We start from the raw sequence: 21,601 nt of genomic DNA on the forward strand, positions 1-21,601 counted from the left end.
CGGTCATCAGATCCTGCTTCGATTAAGGGTCGAAACTCTGCACTTCGACATTGCTAGACGACTGACGTCTGATAACCTGCGCAAGGATTTCTAAACGTTCTAATAATTTCTTATACGTTATGCAAATTCAATGTGTAGTGGAAAAAATGGCCCTTTTCATACCTTGACCATAGATTGTAGTCGGAAAAACATTTAAAGAGTTCATATCACAGTGTACTTGCTATTTCTATTTTCAGGCAATTTAAAGTTTTAAAATTAAAATCTATGTCAGAGGTATGGCTAAAATGAAAAAGCAAAGCGTTGGTTTTAGTATTTGTGAATTTGATCTTTGACACGAGATAGTTTTAAGGAGCTTTAGGAGACGCATAGACAACCATACATATCTCTGGATAATATGGCATGTTCAAGCACCCTTTTGATTTTCAATTGACGTGGAAACTTCGACTCATAGTATGAAAATCCTGCCTGTATGTTGTGAGTACATGTAACCATTTCAGTGTATATATTGTGCTTGTGCTTTAAGTCAGCTGAACATTTCCGATAAGTTTAATAATTTTAGTTTAAAGTCCATAATTGGCTTTTGTGTTACGTCGTCCTATTGCCGGTATAAAGGAGCGACTATCATGTACTGGTCCAAGCAGTAGAATATGCTGTGGTGCACGGTAGGGCGTGATATGCATTGCACTCGAAAACAAAGTCGGGTATAAAGTTTCAAAAGAACTGTTTCGTTTCGTTTGTTTGTTTTATAACGCTTTATGACTGACGACTGCCTGTCAATATTCGAATCTGAACCATCCAGCGATTGATATCAAAGCAGGGACCATGCTGTCGACCAGGTCAGCGAGCCTGATCACCCGATCCCTTTGGTCGCCTATTCTAACCCCTGGATAGTCGAGGGTGATCTATCGTCCGTCTGTCTGTACATTTTCGACATTTTTTTTCTAAAATCACAAGATGAAACTGCACGGATGATCTAAGGGTTGATACAGCATTTTTAAAAGGGAGGGGCCGAAAGCCGGGAGGTGGGAGGAGGGGTACAACATATACTACATCTGGTTTTCAAAAAGGGGAGGGAGGGGGGTGTCATTTAGATGGAATAGTTCCAAGTGCGGTGTTAAACAGCATTCAAAGAAAAAACAAAAAAATGTTGAATGAGTGGGTGAGTGACTTTGGTTGAACGCTGCTTTGAACGTTATTCCAGTTATATCACGGCGTGTCAGAGTGATGTGGGACGAAAGCCTGAAGTTACACGTTTAACACTTCGGTGAAACCCACGAGCACGGGTATGGGGCTGACAAACCAAGAAACATAATCGGGGCGAACCAGGATTCGAACCCACGATCGTAGGTTTCCTTACGTGCCCAAGGGACACAACTCTGCACAGCAAATTGCACCGCCTTAGACGCCTGGGTGATCCGTATTTACTTTGGATACAATTACAGAAAGCAGCCGAAAATTCCCGACAGCCGCTGTTTATTTTAGATTTATATAGTGCGGCGTAAAACAGACACAACAATCAATACTGATTGGAAAGAAAACAGTCGAAAATAATATTTTGACAAAATTTGTTACGATATAGATTTATGCCATTTAGCTGTCGTTCAATAGGTTGTTCACATTGGCACGTGCCGCCTCCGTGGTCTAGTGGTAGAGCGTCCGCCCGGAGTGCGGAAGGTCCGGGGTTCGATCCCCGGCCGTGTCATACCAAAAGACGTTAAAAGATGTTGTTACCCTGTCTGGCGCTCGACATTAAGGGGCTAAAACAAGGACTGGTCGGCTCGGAGTCTGTATACTGTGTCTGAGTGGGGTATTCATGTTAAACTGCGGCATGGTATCTCAGTGAGCTAGCACTATAAATTGGCATCAGTCCGGACTAGCACAAGCAGCCACACACACACACACGTGCATGCACGTCGCTATAGTGCAAATATATCGATGCAGAGTGAGACTTCATCAGCTGATGGGGAACAGAGAGCATGTTGTGATGGGAACTCCATTTCCCCGCGTTTCACAGATGCAAATTTATACCATAAAGTTGTACCTTCTATTTCGAATGCCACTCTCTATTGTAATGCGACGTTTGGTATAGATCCTTATCACTCTTGCTTGGCAACGGCATAAGGATCCATACCGAAACTCGCATCATAATAGAATAAAGAAGTTGTCATCCATAACCTTCAAAAAATGACAATCAAAATGACAATCTAACTGTTCATTGCATATTTGTGTGCTTTGAGTAACACTTTTGTTATAATTGTCGCATGCTTCGTGCTGCACGTGGGTGTTCATCACAATGGCATGCAGCACGAGCTGTGACCCGCGGTCGATGACGTATAAATGCACGTGTTTGCGTCCGCTCGCCGCACTCCTGCTACATAGATCGATTTAGTCACGTGCACACTACAGACCGTCCTACCCATTGCACTGCTGCATGAGGGCTTTCTGCTTGGATCTGTGTATTTGTCCTGCAACAACAATTTTTGTGGCATGTTCTCCGAAATGTGGGTTTAGAAACGTCGTTGACAGATAGGGGCGGGGTAGAGGAAAGCTACTTTCTTCCAACGCCAGGTTGACACGCCGTTATTAAATAGCGTTCGAAGCGACATTAAACCAAACTCACTCACTCATGGACAAATGTATGCTCTGTAATGGGAGAATGAGTATGGTTTTACGCCGCTTTTAGCAATACTCCAGCAATATCACGGCGGGGGACACTAGAAATGGGCTTCACACAATGTACCCATGTGGGAATCGAATCCGGGTCTTCGGCGTGACGAGCGAACGCTTTAACCACTAGACTACCCGACCGACCCGTATGCTCTGTATGATAAGTGAGTTATGTTTAACGCCGTTTTTAACAGTATTCCAGTTATATCACGTCGTGTCAGCTTAATGTGGGAGGAAAGCCCGAAGTAATGCAGGTCATAGACGTTTACCACTTCGATGAAACCCACGAGCGCGGGTATGGTGCTGACAAACCTTGAAACATAATCGGGGCGAACCTGGGTTCGAACCCACAATCATAGGTTTCTGGCGTGCCCAAGGGACGCAACTCCGCACAGCGAATTGTGGCAATCATGCACTTGCGACTCGACCTGTGTTTATGGACGACAACGCTAGACCACATCGTTCTCGTGCTGTGGCTGCATTTCTGCAAGGACGCGCTACTGACAGTTTACCTTAGCTCGCTGTGCGTCCAGATTTGAATACATTAGAGCATGTTTGGGAGATTCTGGACGTCGACTGCAAGATTTTGGTTGGTTGGTTTGTTGTTTAACGCCGCACTCAGCAATATTCCAGCTATATGACGGCGGTCTGTAAATAATCGAGACTGGTCCAGTGATTAATATTATGAGCATCGACCCACGCAATTGAGATCGATGACACGCATCAACCAAGTCAGCGAGCCTGACCACCCGATCCCGTTAGTCGCCTTTTACGACAAGCATAGTCACCTTTTACGGCAAGCATGGGTTGCTGAAGACCTATTTTAGTACAGAATGTGGCAGCTTCAGAGGCTGTTTGCATCAGGTGTGGCAGCAGCTACCTCTCTACCGTATCAGAAGACTCCCTGGGGGAATGAGGAGAAGGGTAGACTCTGTCATCAGGGCACAGGGCGGTTACACCCACTACTGCTTCTCAGGATTGTGATTATCTCTGTAAGATAACAACCAACGATTTTGGACATTGATGGTCGTTCACACCCGATCATGGAACTTCCCACATCCATAGTTTTCGTGGTTATAAGTTTTGCTCAATTGCAACTGTTTTATTAATGCATTCTATTTGCACATTTCTCTGTGTTTTCATGAGTCAAGAGTGTATATGCTATATGATGGCGGTCTGTAACTAATTGAGTCTGGACCAGACAATCCCGTGACTGATACTATATGAGCATTAATCCACAATTTGGATAGGATGACATGCATCAACCAAGCCAGCGAGCCTGACCACCCGATCCCGTTAGTCGCCTCTTACGACAAGCAAAGTCGCATTTTACGGCAAGCATGGATTTCTGAAGACCTCTTCTCATATGCCCCCATTTCACTTCGACCACGAATATCCCGAATCACCCCGAATAGGAAATTTTTCATGTTCGTAGTTAAATCTCAATCATTTCTTGAAGTTCTTAAATGAATCTTATTTGATTCCAAAACATCCGTACAGTTCGCGGGAGTTCGTCGAATCTGCGAGAAAGTTTTTGTTTGTCAAAAGTTTTCGTGGAAGGGTCCCCGAATTGCAATTTCGTGGCTGTATCGTAATCCATTCGTAATTAATTCTTACGTTCCGTAACAGCTTCGTAATCGATTCTTTTGCATTCTTGGCTATTCTTAGCGATTCGTGGATCCCAAACTTCTTGTCCTCACCCAGAAACATCATGAAACAGCCACGAATATCCCGAGTCAACTACGAATCATGTAAGAATTATGTAAGAACAACACGAACGGTGGAAGTGATGGGTTGGTCAGCGATCGGGGCTTTTTAGCCTTTCGGGACCCAAGAACATGCCGAAGTGTCAGGAAATGTACCGATATTCGCAAACTACTCGTAAATATGTCGTATTAGTCGTATCTTATTCGTTGCGATCGTCCTGCATTCATACATGCATTCGGCACATTCGTAACTTAGTTGTAGGTGATTCTTACAATTCGTGCATGATCCGTACATGGATCTTATAATTCGTACATGTTTCTTAACCCATTCCTGGCATTCTTCATATTTTTCAACCCGATTAGCAATGAGTTTTCGTAACTCCGTCGTACGTTTGTCGTAACTGCTTCGTACCTCCTACCGAATCTCCACGAAAGTTTGCATCTTTGGTCGAATCATCACGAATTTCGAAGGTTTCCGATTCGGGGTGATTCGGGATATCCGTGGTCGTAGTGAAAGGGGGACATAACGACAAGAATGAAGACCTATTCCTCAAGGGGCTCTTCCCATATCAAGCTGAGAGTGATATTATTGAAATACTGTTCGAAGCGGCGTTAACCTAAACTAACCGACTCATTCACTCATTGGTGATGGTGATGTGTACTAACCCGTGTATAGTACTGACGATGGAAAAAAACAAAGTCTATTTTTGCTAAAGTTGCTGAAGACCTATTCTACCCCGGATCTTCACGGGTCCGTTAGTTATCTGAAGGGGCGATCGGGTAGCCTAGTGGTTAAAACCTTCGCTCGTAAAGCCGAAGACCCGGGTTCGATTCCCGACATGGGCACAATGTGTGTCCCCCGCTGTGATATTGCTGGAATATTGCTTAAAGCGACGTAAAACCATACTCACTCACTCACTCACTTTCATCTAACACAAGACATTTTATTCTCCACAGTAGCTCTGGCTTGACACGAATGATACCGTGTTGGACAGATATGGTCGCAAAACCGTGTATATTTATAAAGAAATCTACCTTTCTAGTTATATAAATAATGTTCTTATGTTCAATTTAAAGTGATTATGCTGCGCACATTAAAAGCTGACGTCTGCCTGGAGAGCGGGTGGTCGGTGTTCGATTGCCTGGCCTTCTGAGTGGTCCAGTGGACAGAACGTCTGTCTGGAGAGCGGAAGGTCGGTGTTCGATTCCCTGGCCTTCTAAGTGGTCCAGTGGATAGAACGTCTGCCTGGAGAGCGGAAGGTCGGTGTTCGATAATTAATAAATTACCTAAAAGAGATTAATGTGTTTTACTATGTCTAAGACCTGTACTGTAGTAAGGAAGAGAATGTATGGATGTCAACTTCTTTTTTTATGAAGAACTCAACGTTTCGGAGTATGTACTTACTCCTCATCGCGTGAGTCATCATAAATTGCGATTCACCCGATGAAGGAGTAAGCATATACTCCGAAACATTGTGTTCCTCATAATAAAGAAGTTGACATCCATAAATTCTCCCCGTTAGGTGTCTCACTTCTAAATGGGGGCGGTCGGGTAGCCTAGTGGTTAAAGCGTTCGCTCGTCACGCTGAAGACCCGGGTTCGATTCCCGACATTGGGTACAATGTGTGAAGTCCATTTCTGGTGTCCCCCGCCGTGATATTGCTGGAATATTGCTAAAAGCGGCGTAAAACCATACTCACTCACTCACTTCTAAATGCCCTTCAAAGACTATATATCTGTCATGACAGATTAACAATAGAATAACAATAGAAAATTTGTGTGAAACGATCGGGTGTTCTTTAACTCATGAAGCACGATACGGGTACATAGCTGCAGATACAGAACACATGCTAACACTATACGTTACTGTTCGTTATCATTAGGTTAGGGGCGGTCGGGTAGTCTAGTGGTTAAAGCGTTCGCTCGTCACGCCGAAGACCAGGGTTCGATTCCCGACATGGGTACAATGTGTGAAGCCCATTTCTGGTGTCCCCCGCCTGATATTGCTGGAATATTGCTTAAAGCTCACTCACTTACTCACTCACTCTTTACGTTAGTGACATGGGTACAAATTAATACGTCCGAACACTGGAGATCGCTCAATTCATAAGAATGATTACATTTGGAAAACCCACGAAATATTACCTGGCTAAATACCAAACATCCGTTCAGAAACGAAACATTGCGTTGAGGGGCCGGGTACAGTCACTATTTCACGTGATCTTATTCTTCTCTAACAAATGCAGTCCTGCACCATGACTGTGGAATATATGTATTTTATGAAAACAAAACCACTATAGATTTACATACAAGTCTAGCCAGCTCTATTGAAACAGCATCCGGAAAATCATTTGTTTTAATTTTAGAGGCGAGAAATGTATTGTATAATCGAAGATTTTATAGACTATATGTATGTCAGTCTACAACAAATACAACCGCTCGAATTAAGACGAATGAATAATATCAATTCTGTCGGGCAAGACGCACAATGCTTTATATGGAGCGGCACCCTTTGACCTACTCCTAAATTTAGTAATTCCTCTGCGTATCTCTATACCTAATAGTTGGGACAAAGAAAGTCCTTTGTACAGGAATGAGAAATGTCCTACTTCAACATCACAACGTGTCTAATCTATTCAAATCGGATATATGTCTTTGTTTACACACATCCTCAACATCGATTCTTCAATTCCAGAAAATGGGTTGTGCAGGGGAATTCCTCAGGAGTGCGCCAATCCATACACACGATGCGATACAGTTAATATGGGGGAAAGTCCATAAACTCGAATAATCGCAACAGTTTCTGCTACACAACCTTAAACCAACAGTATGCTGCAGATCGTTTAAGGGAATTAAATGCTGTGCAACTGTACAAGCCTGCATCAAATGACCAATGGCTGGTGAGTCACCTCAATGCGTCACCAATAATCAACCAATCAAATGTTGCGACCGGCGCGTTCTTCACCAGGCATGCGGTGGCCATTTTGAGAGTGGGGAACAAAGGGAGAGCAAGAGTCCAGTGACAGGACAGCTTTACCATCAAGCTAAGAGCCATGTCCGACTCCGAACAACAACAGGAGGAAAAGCCGGCGGTAGTTGAAAAGAAAGTTCTAGGTAAATATGTCAGATATCTTGGAAAATCAAGATTTGAATTTCGTTGCAATTGAGGTCAACCTCGTGGTCTCCCACCGGCGTTCCTACACGCGTCATGTTTTGTCGTCTCGTCATCATAATTTGTGGTCTATGGGTAAATGACAAATGGCAATTGACAGCTTATTAACTTTCTTTGTTTTTAGCAACAAGGGTCACCGGTACCGTCAAGTGGTTCAACGTTAAGAGCGGATATGGCTTCATAAACCGGTAAGTTACTTTGGAAGATGCCGCTAGACTAGTGTGTTGGTAAGCGCTTACATGTGGAAGTGTGTGATGCAGTAAGACGATTGCCTGTCGGGTAGTGTACTTATATTGTCAGAGTATCCAAATTATGCCATATTTATGTTCTTAGTTATGTTACGTTTGAAATAATAGCGTTTTAATCAAGGCCACGTGGCTTTGGAATGTTAGCCATTTTGTCTAGAAAAGGGGGCGTGCCCGTGTTCGGCATGGTCTGCGTGCGCGCTCGAGAAAGAAATAGCCAGCTACCTGCAATTTGCATACGTAGCAGCTGCACTTAAGTGTAGGGAGAGTGCCTGTTTGGCAGCTTTGGAAACGATTTACGTGTAGGTAACTTTTCGTTGAACTAGGTGCGATTGCATGCGTCATAAGCATGCTACAAAAGAATTCGAGATTCGCTAATCAGATAAGCTCCAGAGCAGGCGTGCGTGTACTCTCATGTTAGAACTTGCAAAATTTTCTGGAGGCGATTCGGATTAGCGGGTTTGCACGGTGATTTCCTGGTGTCGCCCAAACTAGTTTCACATGCTTTGTGGTTTCTGCGTGTATTCTGCCTTTGTATAATCCAAAGGCTTGTGTAGACTGTGCAGCCTGGTTAAGTCATTCAATAGCCTTAGAAAAACTGTGAAAGGCACTTTGTGTCGCATTGTGAATTTTTCCTCAGATTTCCATTTGTATGGTTTGTTGTGGAATGATTGAATTTAGTTATGTATCACTTTTATTACTAAAAAGACACATTCCCCAAAGCTGCGAGCCATTATTATTCAGTAGGCCCTACCGGAGGGTCCTGATGGGGTATACTTCCAAGTTTAAATCAACTAGAAATACTTTTGTAAACAGGGGTAGATCTAGCAACAAATTTATATGTAGCCAGCAATGCTTGCTCTTTTTAAAAGTTACTGGCCCTTCTGCAAACTGGCCTAGGTAAGTGTTTCTGCTCGTATCCTCCCTCCAAAATGTGTGTAACAAATCTGAGCGGCAATGCATATGAGAAGGGGCAGACGGGCAGACGTCTTTCCTTGGCCTACAATTAAATGGAGGCCATACCTGAGGTTGCGTATCCAGCTGGCAGGGCTCTGATTGTGATGAAACTCCTAGCCCCTAAAACATGTTTTCCTGCTCTTATTAATTTTGTTCTCTCCATTTTCTTATATTAGCAAATAAAGAAGCTGTACACAACATTATAAAATTACGACCAGTTGTTATTCTAATGAGAAAATCCAATTTAAAATCTTTAACAGACATGGTGAAGGGGTGAAATTTTGACTAGACAGACGGGCCATCTACTTTACATTTCAGCAAGCCCTTTGTAAATTTAACTGGCCACGTTAAATCAACCCATATTGTAAATGTAAGATCAGTCAAATAACTCAAACTGTGCATGAAAGACAGTTTTGCATAAACTAGGACTTTCCTGTTTAATTTGCAATCTCACAAGTTTTAAAGAACTGCAACTAACAACACAAGACTAGTCAGTGATCAATAATAGGTTGCACTGGTGCATGTTTTTATTAAGTAAAATCGAGCCTAGATTGGCATTCTAGGATCCTTGAGATTTGTCTCCTATCTAGGCACACCCTTTACCTTGATACATCAACAGGGATCTGGCAGTAATTCCCCACCCACCCGCAAAATGTTTGACATTCTACAAGTCCTTTGTATACTTTTGACAATAACTAAACTTGTCCAGGCTAGGTGGATGGTGCTCACCTCTATCCCTGATCTGGGCTAAGACAAGGACTTCACAACTGTTGAATGTTTCCCTGAATTAAAACGCGAAGGTTCACCCTGAAATTGGTATGTGCAGAACTAAATTCTGAACTCGGTAATAATCCACACAAGATCAATGAATAATTAACTAATTATATTCAAACCCAAGATTAGGTTTAGAATCATAAGAGGCAATACAGTGAAGCAAAATATGTGTCAGAGTTCCCGCTGGCTTTTGAAATTGACTGGCAAAAATTGCCCCCCCCCCCCCCCTAATTTTTGTCAGTTCCAACTTTCAACAAATGAAAAAACGTATGAAAATTACCTGGTTTTAACTCTTGCAACTCTTTTTTGAATATTTCGAGACTAAATCGCTAATATATTGTATATATTTAACCTTGAAGCGAAATGTTATTTGATAGCGCCAAAAATAGACATCGGGAAACCCAGATGGCAAGCTGACTGTTCGAAAAATATACTTATATGAATGTTTTGTTCAACAAATATTGACAGTAGCGGTGAATACTTCCAAGCTGACTGTTGTTCATTTCCCGATGAACGTCAGTATGTCACATGATTACGTTGTCAATTGAGCGGAGTCATACAGAACTACTTTAAGGGAATTCCTCAATGTCTAAAAATAACATTAAAAATCATTAGGGACAACTGACGACATCCTTAAATATTTAAATTATAAGGTACTTTATTTGCCGTTCTACAGGGACAGGCAGTAACATGAATTAACAGTCCAAGCCTAATTTTACCGATAAAAAACTGGTAATTACTGGTAATCAGGAACACTGTGACAGCAGCAATAAGTATTAATCCCCATTACACAAGTCAGTATTTGTCACAGTTGAACGTCTGAGGTGTGTGCTGTACTTGAATCAAGGAAACGGGATGACAAGTTTGGGCTTTCCAATGTTTCCTCTCTGCATTTGCCAGAAAGAATCTGTTCTTGGAAGAATGTCCTTGAAATAACCTTGTCTCGCACCTATACAGGCACTCAGGCTTTTAGGACATGCTGGTTTGAATAATGTAGTTTCCAGAAGTTGATGGCTGTAAACAGGACATGCTCCTCACAGTGAAGCTCTAGTCTAGCAAAGATGTGAAGAGCTCGGACAGTTTGAACGACATGTAAACAACCAAGGAAAGTCACTCTAAATCAAGGTCACTACCACAACTCAACATTGTACACACGCCTCAAATTGCTACTGTCATCAATAGTAAGGTTACAATATACACTGCCTCATTGTCATACAAACTTGAAATGCTCAATTTTGAAGACAATAATGGCAAATGAAGTAGATATTTTGCGGACTAGAGACAACAAAAATTATTTAACTCAAGTTCTTTTTGTATCTGTTGTTAATCTGTCGCATGCTTTCGGTTTGTCATGTTAATCTGCCAATCAAAGTACTTCTGTGCTAAGTTTCCTGGAGTCCCATTTTCTACTAGAAACACTACCCGGGTAGAATAGGTCTTCAGCAACCCATGCTTGCCATAAAAGGCAGCAATTATTGTTCTAGAGGCGGCTAACAGGATTTGGTGGATTGGGTGGTCAGACTCGCTGACTTGGTTGATGCATGTCATCTTCTCCCAATTGTGTGGATCGATGCTCATGTCATTCACTGGATTGTCTGGTCCAGACTCAATTATTTACAAACTGCCGTCATATAGCAGGAATATTGCTGAGTGTGGCGTTAAACACACACTGGAAACTATCCAACACCTGGATTCATGTCACTTTACACAGAAGAAATAAAATCATTCAAGGCATGTTTTTAATACATCAACTAAGTTTAATAAGTTGTAAATTAATGAGAATTTCTTTTTAAATATCACGACTAAAATAAGATCAATTTGAGTGACCTTGACCTTGTGTGTAGGGGTCATGGGTGTCCCAGTCGCCCAAAGCACCCCTTTTATGCTGTGCACAGTTGCGTCCTAAAGCGTATGGGTATACTACTATTCATTTAGTTTTAATGATTAACAAGCATTCTTATGAAACTAGTTTTCAAGTTTAATTACCCAAAAACAGATGGGTAAAAAATATTTGGATACCCAGTCAAAATCAAACCCGTGTAAAATACCCAACTAACCAAAAGCTTGTATGCATCAAGCTGACACACTTTGATATCACTGAAATACTATTCAAAGCAGCTTTGAACCAAATTCAATGAAGTGTAAACACCTCGAACAATACTTGGTGTTCCAAATGAAGGGGTCCTGTGGTCCTTTACTTCCGCCACCTATATCTAGGTACCTCTCAATCATTTTCTTTGACATCTGCTTTAGGACAAGGTCTCTGAAATGTCATGTCTAGATTCAAACACAGATGCCAGGTTTGAAGTGGATGATATGATGGAGTTGTTATTTTCAGTGATGACACCAAGGAAGATGTGTTTGTCCATCAGACAGCTATAGTGAAGAACAACCCAAAGAAATACCTTAGAAGTGTGGGGGATGGGGAAAAAGTGGAATTTGATGTAGTTGAAGGGGAAAAGGTACGTATCCCTTTGAAAACTTTTCCTATACTACTCAAAGAAGTTAAGAACACCCAGTTCTTTATATTGCTGTAGCTGATCTGTCATCATGGTCATGGCTAACAGATTAATTTGTAACATGAAAGAATCAGTGTAAGTCGTCCGTGAGAAAGATCATGTAAATTCTGACTATTCCCTTATTTTAATGTATTGTATATCTGGATTGCAGTGACTTCCAGTAAACATTTGATCGATCACATTAAAATCAGACCTTCTCTCTCCCAACGCTAAACAAAGATCTGAAGACTTAACATAAGGGGTCACATCAGAACGACCTTTCATCCCACCAATCAGAGCGTCACTAACCAGATCATGAAAGTGACAGTCGGAATGTGATTTCTAATCATGCAACCTCAAACTTTAACACAGGGTATTCCGAATGATAGTTACGGGTTTAGCGACCGAATCCATACAATCTAGACCATCTATTAGCCTTCCAGAATGTTCAGGTTTCAAATTTGTAATTGAGAATTTGTCAAAATGTTTCGAGGCGTAGTAGCCAATTAGTGCCGTAAAGCACGAGAAAGCTGCCTTCTGATTGGCTAATGTTGACTTCTTGTCAGTAATTCCATTGGTCGGTCAAAGTTCGCACAAGGTCGGTCTGACATGACCCGTAATGGAATGTCCTCAGATCTTTGTTTAGCGGTAGCGAGAACTAAGATCTGATTTAAATGAGATGGACATTTGATTTTCCAGATAGGAGCCAAGAATATGGAAGTAGACACATGTAAAAATATATTGCCATACAATTTACATTTACTGGTACCTTTTACTGTACATAAGTAATATGTATACTGATTGCATCTCAAACAGAGCTATGGACAGGTATATGTTAGTATTGCTACACAATGCTAGCTGAATATGCAGAATAGCCTGAGAATATCATTCATTTTGTTATGGTCTTGCAGGGTAACGAGGCAGCCAGCGTCACTGGACCCGGCGGTACATTTGTCCAAGGCAGCAAGTATGCTGCCGACCGCCGTAGATACCGACGTAACTGGTACCCCAGGGGAGGAGGTCGCGGTGGTGGCCCCAGACGACCAGTGAGTACTTTCCTCTTAACATTAAGCTGGCTACTTTGTTCTGTGCGGGGTCTTTGGCCCCCTACTTTCCCACCACTGTAGTAATCAGAATATGAAATCTTGTGACGTGTAATCAGGGATAATTCTAGGGTTGGGCCTTGTGCTTTTAGCTCCTAAATTTGAAAAAAGGCCCACATTTTCAAATACAATGGGTCATTTTAACATTGTGCTGCATGGGTGAACCCCTGGAATATTTGAAATTTTCATATAAAGGGCCCATGTCAGGAAATTCCTGGAGTGAACCCTGTGTGATGCACCAAGCAGTCCCTGAAATAACTGCCTGCCCGTGGCTGGGAACTTTTGCAGGAATTCTACTCCACCTGCCCAACTGTCTGGCAGATCATTTTTAGCCTACATGCATATTCAGTTTCATTATGACTCCTTGTACAATAAGATTTCAACTGAATCAAGACACAATTTGTGTCTTAGTTTTTGCGATTTTTCAATATTTATGATGTCTGAATGTGGACAGATAACTTTGAAGATGGACAGGCAACATTTATGGGTCACCTGCCCTACTGTCATGTTAGGTTTTAAAATTAATTCAAACACTAGCACCAAGGATACAAGATTGCAGAAATAATCCTGGTGAATCTGTATGTGATCCACTAGACGTTTCTTATTATCCATAGATCACTGTAGATACGGATAGAACTGAAAGGTGTCACTCTTTTGAAGGGAAGCCAAGTTGCCCTAACCCTAAATTGATACAACAGTAAAAAATTATATTTTCTGGACTCTAAATTTCTTAAAACTAGTACCCAGGTTTCTGGTAACAGGTTAGTGTTATGCTGACATTTCCTTCAATGACAACCTTAACTTGCAGTACTATGAAGGACCTGAGGAGGAGGAAGAAGAAGGCGAGCCAGAGCAAAGACCCCCACCCCGAAGACGGCCATACTGGGCTCCTCGCAGATACTATCGGGCACCCATGCGAGGCCGTGGGCCGCCACGCGGTTACCAAGGAGATCGAGATCGAGAACGAGAGGGACAGGTACTTATCCTATTGACTCTCTAGAAAGGGAGTGAACTTGCATCCTCTATTATCCAATGTGTTACATGCCCATGTTATGTTCCTTGGCTCATTTGCATCACAAGGATTCTGGGTTAGAATAGGTCCCCAGCTTTCTATGCTGGTCAGGTGACTTTCCCTACAACTTATTTAAAAATAAATAAATCAAAAGGACAACTGAATTCGGGATACATAGATCATAGTCAGCTCAGGATTCTGCAAACAGAATTACAATGAATGGGAATCCTTGTAGTACTTATGCTGCCAGACTTTTATGGTTGTTTGATGTGCATTGTGTAGTTAAAGCCATATTCCCCTTTGTTTCGATTCTGAAAGTACCGTGTACTTGAATGGGACGACTTCATTTAGTGTTGTCTTTTAAGTGGACTTGAACAAAGCATTTGGCCAGGCCAGGGCATAGAATCTAATATAATACACTGGATTAAATGAAGTTTAAAGTGTAAAACAATATTTTATGACCAACAAGGCTGTTTTGCGATTCATATCACAGTATAGAGTAAAATTTGAATCAGTAGCGAAATGAATTGATGTTCATGAATAGAATGGAACAAGATCCTGGTACAACACAATGAATATTGATTCAATGCACTGATGCACGCCAGAGCTGCAGATAAGCAGCGTATTTGCGTAAAAGAAAAATATTCAAAACCCAGTTACTTTCAATTAATATGCGCACAGATACACATGAAACAGCATACATACAAAGGAGCTAGTTTCCGAAATACAATTCTGAGATAATTTACTTTCAGAGTCAAGCCTATAAATTTAGAACAGTTAAATACACCTAAAACATCATTTCATATTTTGTTTTAAATCTTAAAAGGCAGGAGAAGGAACCTAACTTCCTTATAACCACGCAGCCTTGTTAGCTTATCAGTTATAGGCAGAATCCTCACATCGAATTGAATGTCTGCATTCTTTGTATGGTGATAATCAAGTTTGTATTGTCACCATTATGAAACTCTAAAACATCACCTTGCTACAGTTGTATTGTGAGATTAAAATTCCCCAAATGGGTACAGTGTGTGAAGCCCTTTTCTTGTGTCTCCCGCCGCAGTATTGCTAAAAGCAGCGTAAAAACATCCTTCACTACCAAATTTGAGAGGTAAGAATAGGTCTCCAGCAATCTAGGCGACCAAATAGATTGGAGGGTGAGGCTCTGTGACTTGGTTCATTGTTATTGTACACTCTTGTGTTTGTTGTTGCTCACAAAATCAATCACTGAATTGGTCCTGACTCAAATATTTCCAGGCCGCTGTTGTGTAGCTGGAATATTGCTGAGTGCTCCGTCAAACAAGCAAAACCAAATTTGAGAGAAATGTACAGGACCTTTTGGAATGATTCATATCCTAGGGGCATTGACTCATTATTCATCTGAAAGCTATGTATGGTTGTCTAACTTTCCTCTGATTTCTGCTTATAGGTAGAAGGTGATTATGAGAATGGAGGTCAACGGATGCCCCCCCAACGCCGCCGCCCCTTCTACCGTCGCTTCTACCAGCCACCCAGGCATTACTACGACCAGGGTATGCCCATGGGACAGGGAGGACCTGGACCCCGAGGTCCACCGAGGCGTAGGCGAAGACCAGCCAAGAAGAGGGTAAGAGCTCTTCAACTTGGGAATTCAGGGTTAGAATTACCCAAGCATCTCCTTGTAAGAGAAAGTTATTGCTCAGAGAGAGAACGGGTTGGTTATTCGGACGAACGATTTAATAAGTTTGATTAAACACTGCACTGAGATGATTTATCCTTCATGTTACTCGGATGTTGATATCAATGCATTGTTCGAATAGATGTTGTATCACCATGACAAATAAGAAAATCATGCTAGAAATTTAAGCTTCCTTTCATAGTCGGAAAAATATTTTTAAACTGACAATCATTAACAAGTTGCTTTTCAAGAGATGTTAAGATGTTCCTTCCCTATTCTTACGTTCCAACTGCGGGGTAATCCAAACAACAATTCGCCTATAGGGTCTCCAAGTTAGACTTGGAATTCAGCTTCTTGCAAGATGTGACAATATGGATTGTGTTGTCAGGCTCACACTTAATGGATTATGTGTCAAATCCTGGCAGTGTAGGTTGGTCCTCATAACAATGGGGTTGTCTGGCCCAGATGCAGTTTCTTCTCACTGTTCTATTGATGGTGTATTGCTGAGTGCAGCTTTAAGCAACTCCATTAAAGTGATCTGATACTGCACTCACGTCCCATGTGACACAAACTCATAGACTGCAGAACTATTGATAGGGATATTGTCACCGTGCAGGTTGTGACAATGTGTCCGATCACTGGGAGATGTTGTCATGCAAATAGTATTCAACACTCGGTGGAACCAACGCATTTTCAGCTTCATTTCAAGTTAAGATGATCAAAGTACCCATTTTTTACGCTGTTCTTGGGAGTTTGGAAAACAGACTTAACAGTGTTCCTGTCAGAAGTTGAGTAATACCTGCTGACATTGCCAATGTTTACACCCTCACTACAAAGTAACATTATCTTTCACAGGAAGGAGACCAGGAAGGCGAGAACGGAGAAAATAAGAAAACCTCTGACACCAAACAATCTGAGGGAGATTCTTCGCCCAAAGATGAAGGTAGCTCCAGTGCTGCTGCCGACAAAACAGAATAGACAAGCAAGTCAGGGTTAGCGGCAAGACAACGTCTAACCTATTGCCAATCGCCGTGCGTGCGTACGTACGTCATTGTCAACTGGTACCAGCTGTACTGACCACCTGTGTAGTGACTTCTCAAGCTGAGCTTAGACAACATAAAACTACTGCACATGCATGGAGCAAGGAGAGTTGGGTGGATGGAACGCCTGTATCAACTATGCATCCACAAACTCTTGACAAACGACAGATTTCAACTGCCAGACTTTTAAGTTAATACATTCTTGACTTTTTGTACTTGGACAATTTTTGTACTTTACTATTGAATTTTATTGAAGATATCTATTTTTTTGGTGTTCCAAGAACAGTGATGTATTTTGATGTAGTTGATTGGTGTTGCATCCATCAGATGTCAATCAATTTTTTTTTTATTACAGTAGCTATTATTTGATTTGGAAGTTTTCCATCCTTGTTTTTTGCCCAAGGCTTTTTGTGAAATAACAAGCATGTGCATAAATAAATTTTGCCAACACCCAGAATTGTTTTGGTTCTGATTGTACTATCTGTGTTAACAAAATAAAGGCTGAAAGTCGAGGGGAGAACCATCACCCAAACTATAAGATTTCAGGTTCTGTAGATGAAAATCTAGCAGACAACCTGCAAGTTTCAACACTGGTACATTTTGTAGGTTGGGTTGACCCTATCAAATGACAAGTTAAGTCTTTGAGCATGTTTGAGACTTGTCTCTACTGGAGGTTTGGTAGGAACAGTACTCAATGTAACGCAAAGGCAAATTCCAGCTGTTCCAACTATATTGAACAAAAATATTTCGGGATCATGAAAATATTTTGGTATTGTTTTTTGTTTTTTCACAACGTCCGCCTTCCACACATTTAAGGTAATAGCCAAGAGCTGTTACGAGAAAGTTGTATTGCACGGAGAGCCTAGAAGCAAGGCCATTCTTCTGCATAGCAGACCAATAACTGCATGCATGTTGTGCATTGTATTCGGACGGACGTTATTGCTCTGAGAAGTGTACATAGATACTCGCTTCCAAGTATGTTAAGATGGAAAAGTAGATTTCGTAAGTTAGATTAAGCACTGCTCTTGAGGTTTTGAGTTGTTTTGTCTTTCACGTCACCAGGAAGTTAACGTCGGTGCATTGTTCGAAGGGATTAATAATCTGAATAACGACAAATTGTGTGAAAAGAAAATCATTCTGAGACATTTTAGCTTCCTTTCATTGTCAGACAAAATAGTTTTGGATAGACAAGTGTGAACAAGTAACACTTCAAGAGATGTTAATATTCTCAACTTCATAACTCCGAAGTAATTCAAACAAATTCCTGTACAGTATTCTGGGTGAAGAAAGTTCCCAGTATCCTGTACATTTTACAGATCATTTCTAACCCGGATCTCCACTGAGGTCTTAAGACGCCGCGATTCGCTGTGCAGAGTTGCGTCCCTTGGGCGAGCCAGAAACCTATGATTGTGGGTTTGAATCCAGGTTCACCCCGGTTATGTTTCTAGGTTTATCGGCACCAGACCTGTTACCGTAGGTTTCACCAAAGGGGTAAATGTCAGACCTGCATCACTTCGGGCTTCCCACCCACGTTAAGCTGACACGCCGTGATATAACTGGAATACTGTTAAAAGCGGTGTTAAAACCACTCTCACGCCACTGGTGTTCTATGCGTGTGATAACTTACAGGAGGAAGGGTTCATTACAGCGTGCGATTTGACCGACATTGTCAACGTGTCCCAATCACTTGGCTTTGTTGCTGGTGCTTTCAACCACTGGTGTGATTATTTCCAGGCCATTCAGATACAGCTGTTGTATTGGCAACAGCAGAGAACATCACTCCCACACAAACATTAAGGAACTTTTTTTAAATACTGTATTCACAGTTTCTTATATTAACAGGTGGTGGAGGTTTATTAAAACTACAATGACTGTGCAGCTGCTTTGTTAAATCTGTAATACACACAAATACAAACTATTGTAAATTTTCGATTTTCAAAAGACAACTTTGACATTGTCGCTTTTAGGGGCGTTTTTTTAGCAGGGTGCTGAATACGCTTTTACAAATTCATTGTTTGAGAATTACCAAGCACATCTTTTTTTTCTCAATCTGCTGTTTTTCTACAAAGCTGAAAAGGCACATTGAGAAAGGTAGCTAATTCATCTCCCAGTGAAGCCCTGAATGTCTTCATGAAACAAAAACTCAACATGTCCAAGTGTTAAAACAGAATTTATTTGGAAAATACTTTAATATGGACGGAGTATCTCCAGACCGGCTGGAATGATTGTAACCATGGTTACAATGTATAAGATGAAGAACTCTACTTATTGAAGATTGAAAAACAATTTTACAACAACAAAAACCATGCTAACAAAACCAGCAACTGCCAACAGTGTGACATAATGGTTTTTTCTTCATCACGCTATTCCAGATCCCAAATAACATATTGCACGGAATGTATCAGGTTATGATTTGTCCAGTTGGAATGAGAACTACAAGATGCTTACTTTGTTTTATTACTTGCCCGTGAAGAGATGACCCGTTTAATAAACATACAGCTTTATTACACATTGTGTAATACCAAAACGCGTGCTTATGTACTCTCGGAACACGTTTCACGAACAAATATTGAAAGCTCTCAACATCCCTTGGCTTATTCAACGGCATTGTGTGTGGAGATGATAGATCACTGGGAGGAGCTTATGCACACTCGATGACCCCAGCAACCTTGTTGCTAGGCTGACGTCACATGGCATTGTTTCGCCGATGGATCTTGCAACAAAATTCAACAAATTACGTCATCGGGTATTGTGACGTGATTGTAAACTTTGAGGTGCAAGGCCCCGTTCCACAAGGCGATCGTACTCTAGCGCAACGACCGTCGTTACCCTTAGAAGTTAAATTATGTGAGTTGTGACAGCCTTAGCACTATGATAATTTTGTGGGACGAACGCCTGAATTCTAAAAGTGGACCATTGTGTGATATTAAAAATTCATACGTTTCAACTTTTGACGTATTATTCTGTTAAACTCAATTGGATTATGCCATGGATCGTGTAGGTGTCAGCCTATTTACACTCAACAGTATAATTATAAAAAAAACATTATAAATGACAAGTAATAAATAAAATACTAAACTCGCTCTCGTGTAAAACCAATTTTATGAAACTCGTGAATAGTTGTGGTATCTGACTCGCTTTCGCTCGTCAGATACCACAACTATTCACTCGTTTCATAAAATTGGTATTACACGGGAGCTCGTTTAGTATTCTATATATATATCGATACTTCCAGAAATATTCCAAATTTTATCGTTTCAGTAACACACTCTGCAGCATGACCACAGCATCTGAGCTCGTTTAAAATATGGAATGTAAGGAAACTGAAAACATAATTCAGTATAAAACAGGTTTCTATTAGTTACATGGAGAAATATACGAAGGCTAAACTTATTTACAAAAGTCACCGACAGCAATACTGAATGCATCAAATTGAACATATAAACAAAGTACAACATAAGCTTTAAGTTCAACTCAAAATCGTTTGCTTAGATTTTTATAAAAAGTAAAAACACAACTGCTGGTGTGTGCCCAAACACGATTGGTACAGCAATGTTGCTAAATGTGATTTGAATCCTGGAAATTGTTATAATTAACTCAGTCGAATGAATACTTCTCTTCAGGAATATTTCATTTTTCTGGAAAGAAATGAGTTATTCCCCCTTTTCAGTAATATACGATGAATAATGTATACAGCCTTCTCATGGTCACGTTCCTGTGTGATAGAAACGTGGCCACAAGTTTACATACACTAAACAGAAGAAGTTAAGAACACACAATTCTTTCACACGACCATAGTGAATCTGTCATACCATGACACACTAACCATACTAATATGAAAGAATTGAGTGTTCTTCAACTTCTTTTGAGTTGTATATTGAATTGTTTACAGACTGATATCAATCACTGGCTGGTCTGGTCCAGACTCGATTATTTACAGACCGCCCTCATATAGCTGGAATGTTGCTGAGTGCAGCGCTAAACAACATACAAGCAAGCAATGTTTACAGATCGCTTACCACACAGCTGGAGGTGGTTAATACAAGCTAGCATAGTACTTCCCAATAACTATTTGAGAGAAAAAGTTGCATTACGAGAAAAAACTATGTTAATTCTGAGTAGATTAAGGAATACTTTTACTGTACAAAACAGGTAAATTTGCAGGTGAAACCCATGAGCACATGTATGGTGCTGGCAAACTAATCAAGACAAACTAATCAAGACAAACCCAATCTTATTTAAATCAGTTCTCACTCCAAAGATCTCAGGACATCCCATTAAGGGTCAAGTCAGAACGACAGTTCGTTACCAATGAAATGCCTAACAAGTAGATAAAATTAGCTTATCAGAATGCAGCTTTCTCGAGCTTAACAGCACTAGTTTCAAACTGGCGACTTCCATTCCTGTCTACGCTTTGAAAAATAACGTCTAAAAATTTGGAAAGGGAACAAACCAATTCTGGCATGTCTAACAGATGGCCAAGATTGGATGGCAGGACTTCCCATAGGCTAGGCACAGTCACCTCCTTCTCAAATGTTTGTTCAATTGAAGCAAGAAATAGTCAATTTTGACAAACTCGGTCATTCTGCCCATAGTTTTTCAAGGCTGCATGATTAGAAATGCATTCTAACTGTTACCTTCCCTATCTGGCGAGTGAGTGAGTGAGTATGGTTTTACGCCGCTTTTAGCAATAGTCCAGCAATATCACCAGAAATGGGCTTCACACATTGTACCCATGTCGGGAATCAATCCCAGGTCTTCCGCGTGACAAGC

At 41.1% G+C, this 21,601-nt stretch overlaps 1 protein-coding gene across 1 annotated transcript; it reads left to right on the plus strand.

Moving 5' to 3' along the window:
• The first annotated feature begins 7,325 nt into the window (after positions 1 to 7,325).
• On the plus strand, positions 7,326 to 17,285 carry LOC139471194 (Y-box factor homolog). Its single transcript, XM_071253480.1, has 7 exons — positions 7,326 to 7,487; positions 7,670 to 7,733; positions 11,860 to 11,983; positions 12,931 to 13,065; positions 13,931 to 14,098; positions 15,561 to 15,737; positions 16,644 to 17,285. Exons 1-7 carry the CDS (start codon positions 7,427 to 7,429, stop codon positions 16,764 to 16,766), a joined length of 852 nt encoding a protein of 283 aa, XP_071109581.1. The 5' UTR covers positions 7,326 to 7,426; the 3' UTR covers positions 16,767 to 17,285.
• Positions 17,286 to 21,601: the final 4,316 nt, after the last annotated feature.

This window comes from Haliotis cracherodii, unplaced genomic scaffold (genome assembly GCF_022045235.1).
Source record: "Haliotis cracherodii isolate W230 unplaced genomic scaffold, xgHalCrac1.p SCAF_22, whole genome shotgun sequence".
In the NCBI taxonomy this organism is placed as follows: domain Eukaryota; kingdom Metazoa; phylum Mollusca; class Gastropoda; order Lepetellida; family Haliotidae; genus Haliotis; species Haliotis cracherodii.

Coding starts and splice junctions, on each gene's coding strand:
- LOC139471194 (XM_071253480.1), top strand. CDS start 7,427: ATGTCCGACTCCGAACAACAACAGGAGGAAAAGCCGGCGGTAGTTGAA. Junction 14,099..15,560: donor ATCGAGAACGAGAGGGACAG/GTACTTATCCTA, acceptor TTCTGCTTATAG/GTAGAAGGTGATTATGAGAA. Junction 15,738..16,643: donor GAAGACCAGCCAAGAAGAGG/GTAAGAGCTCTT, acceptor TATCTTTCACAG/GAAGGAGACCAGGAAGGCGA.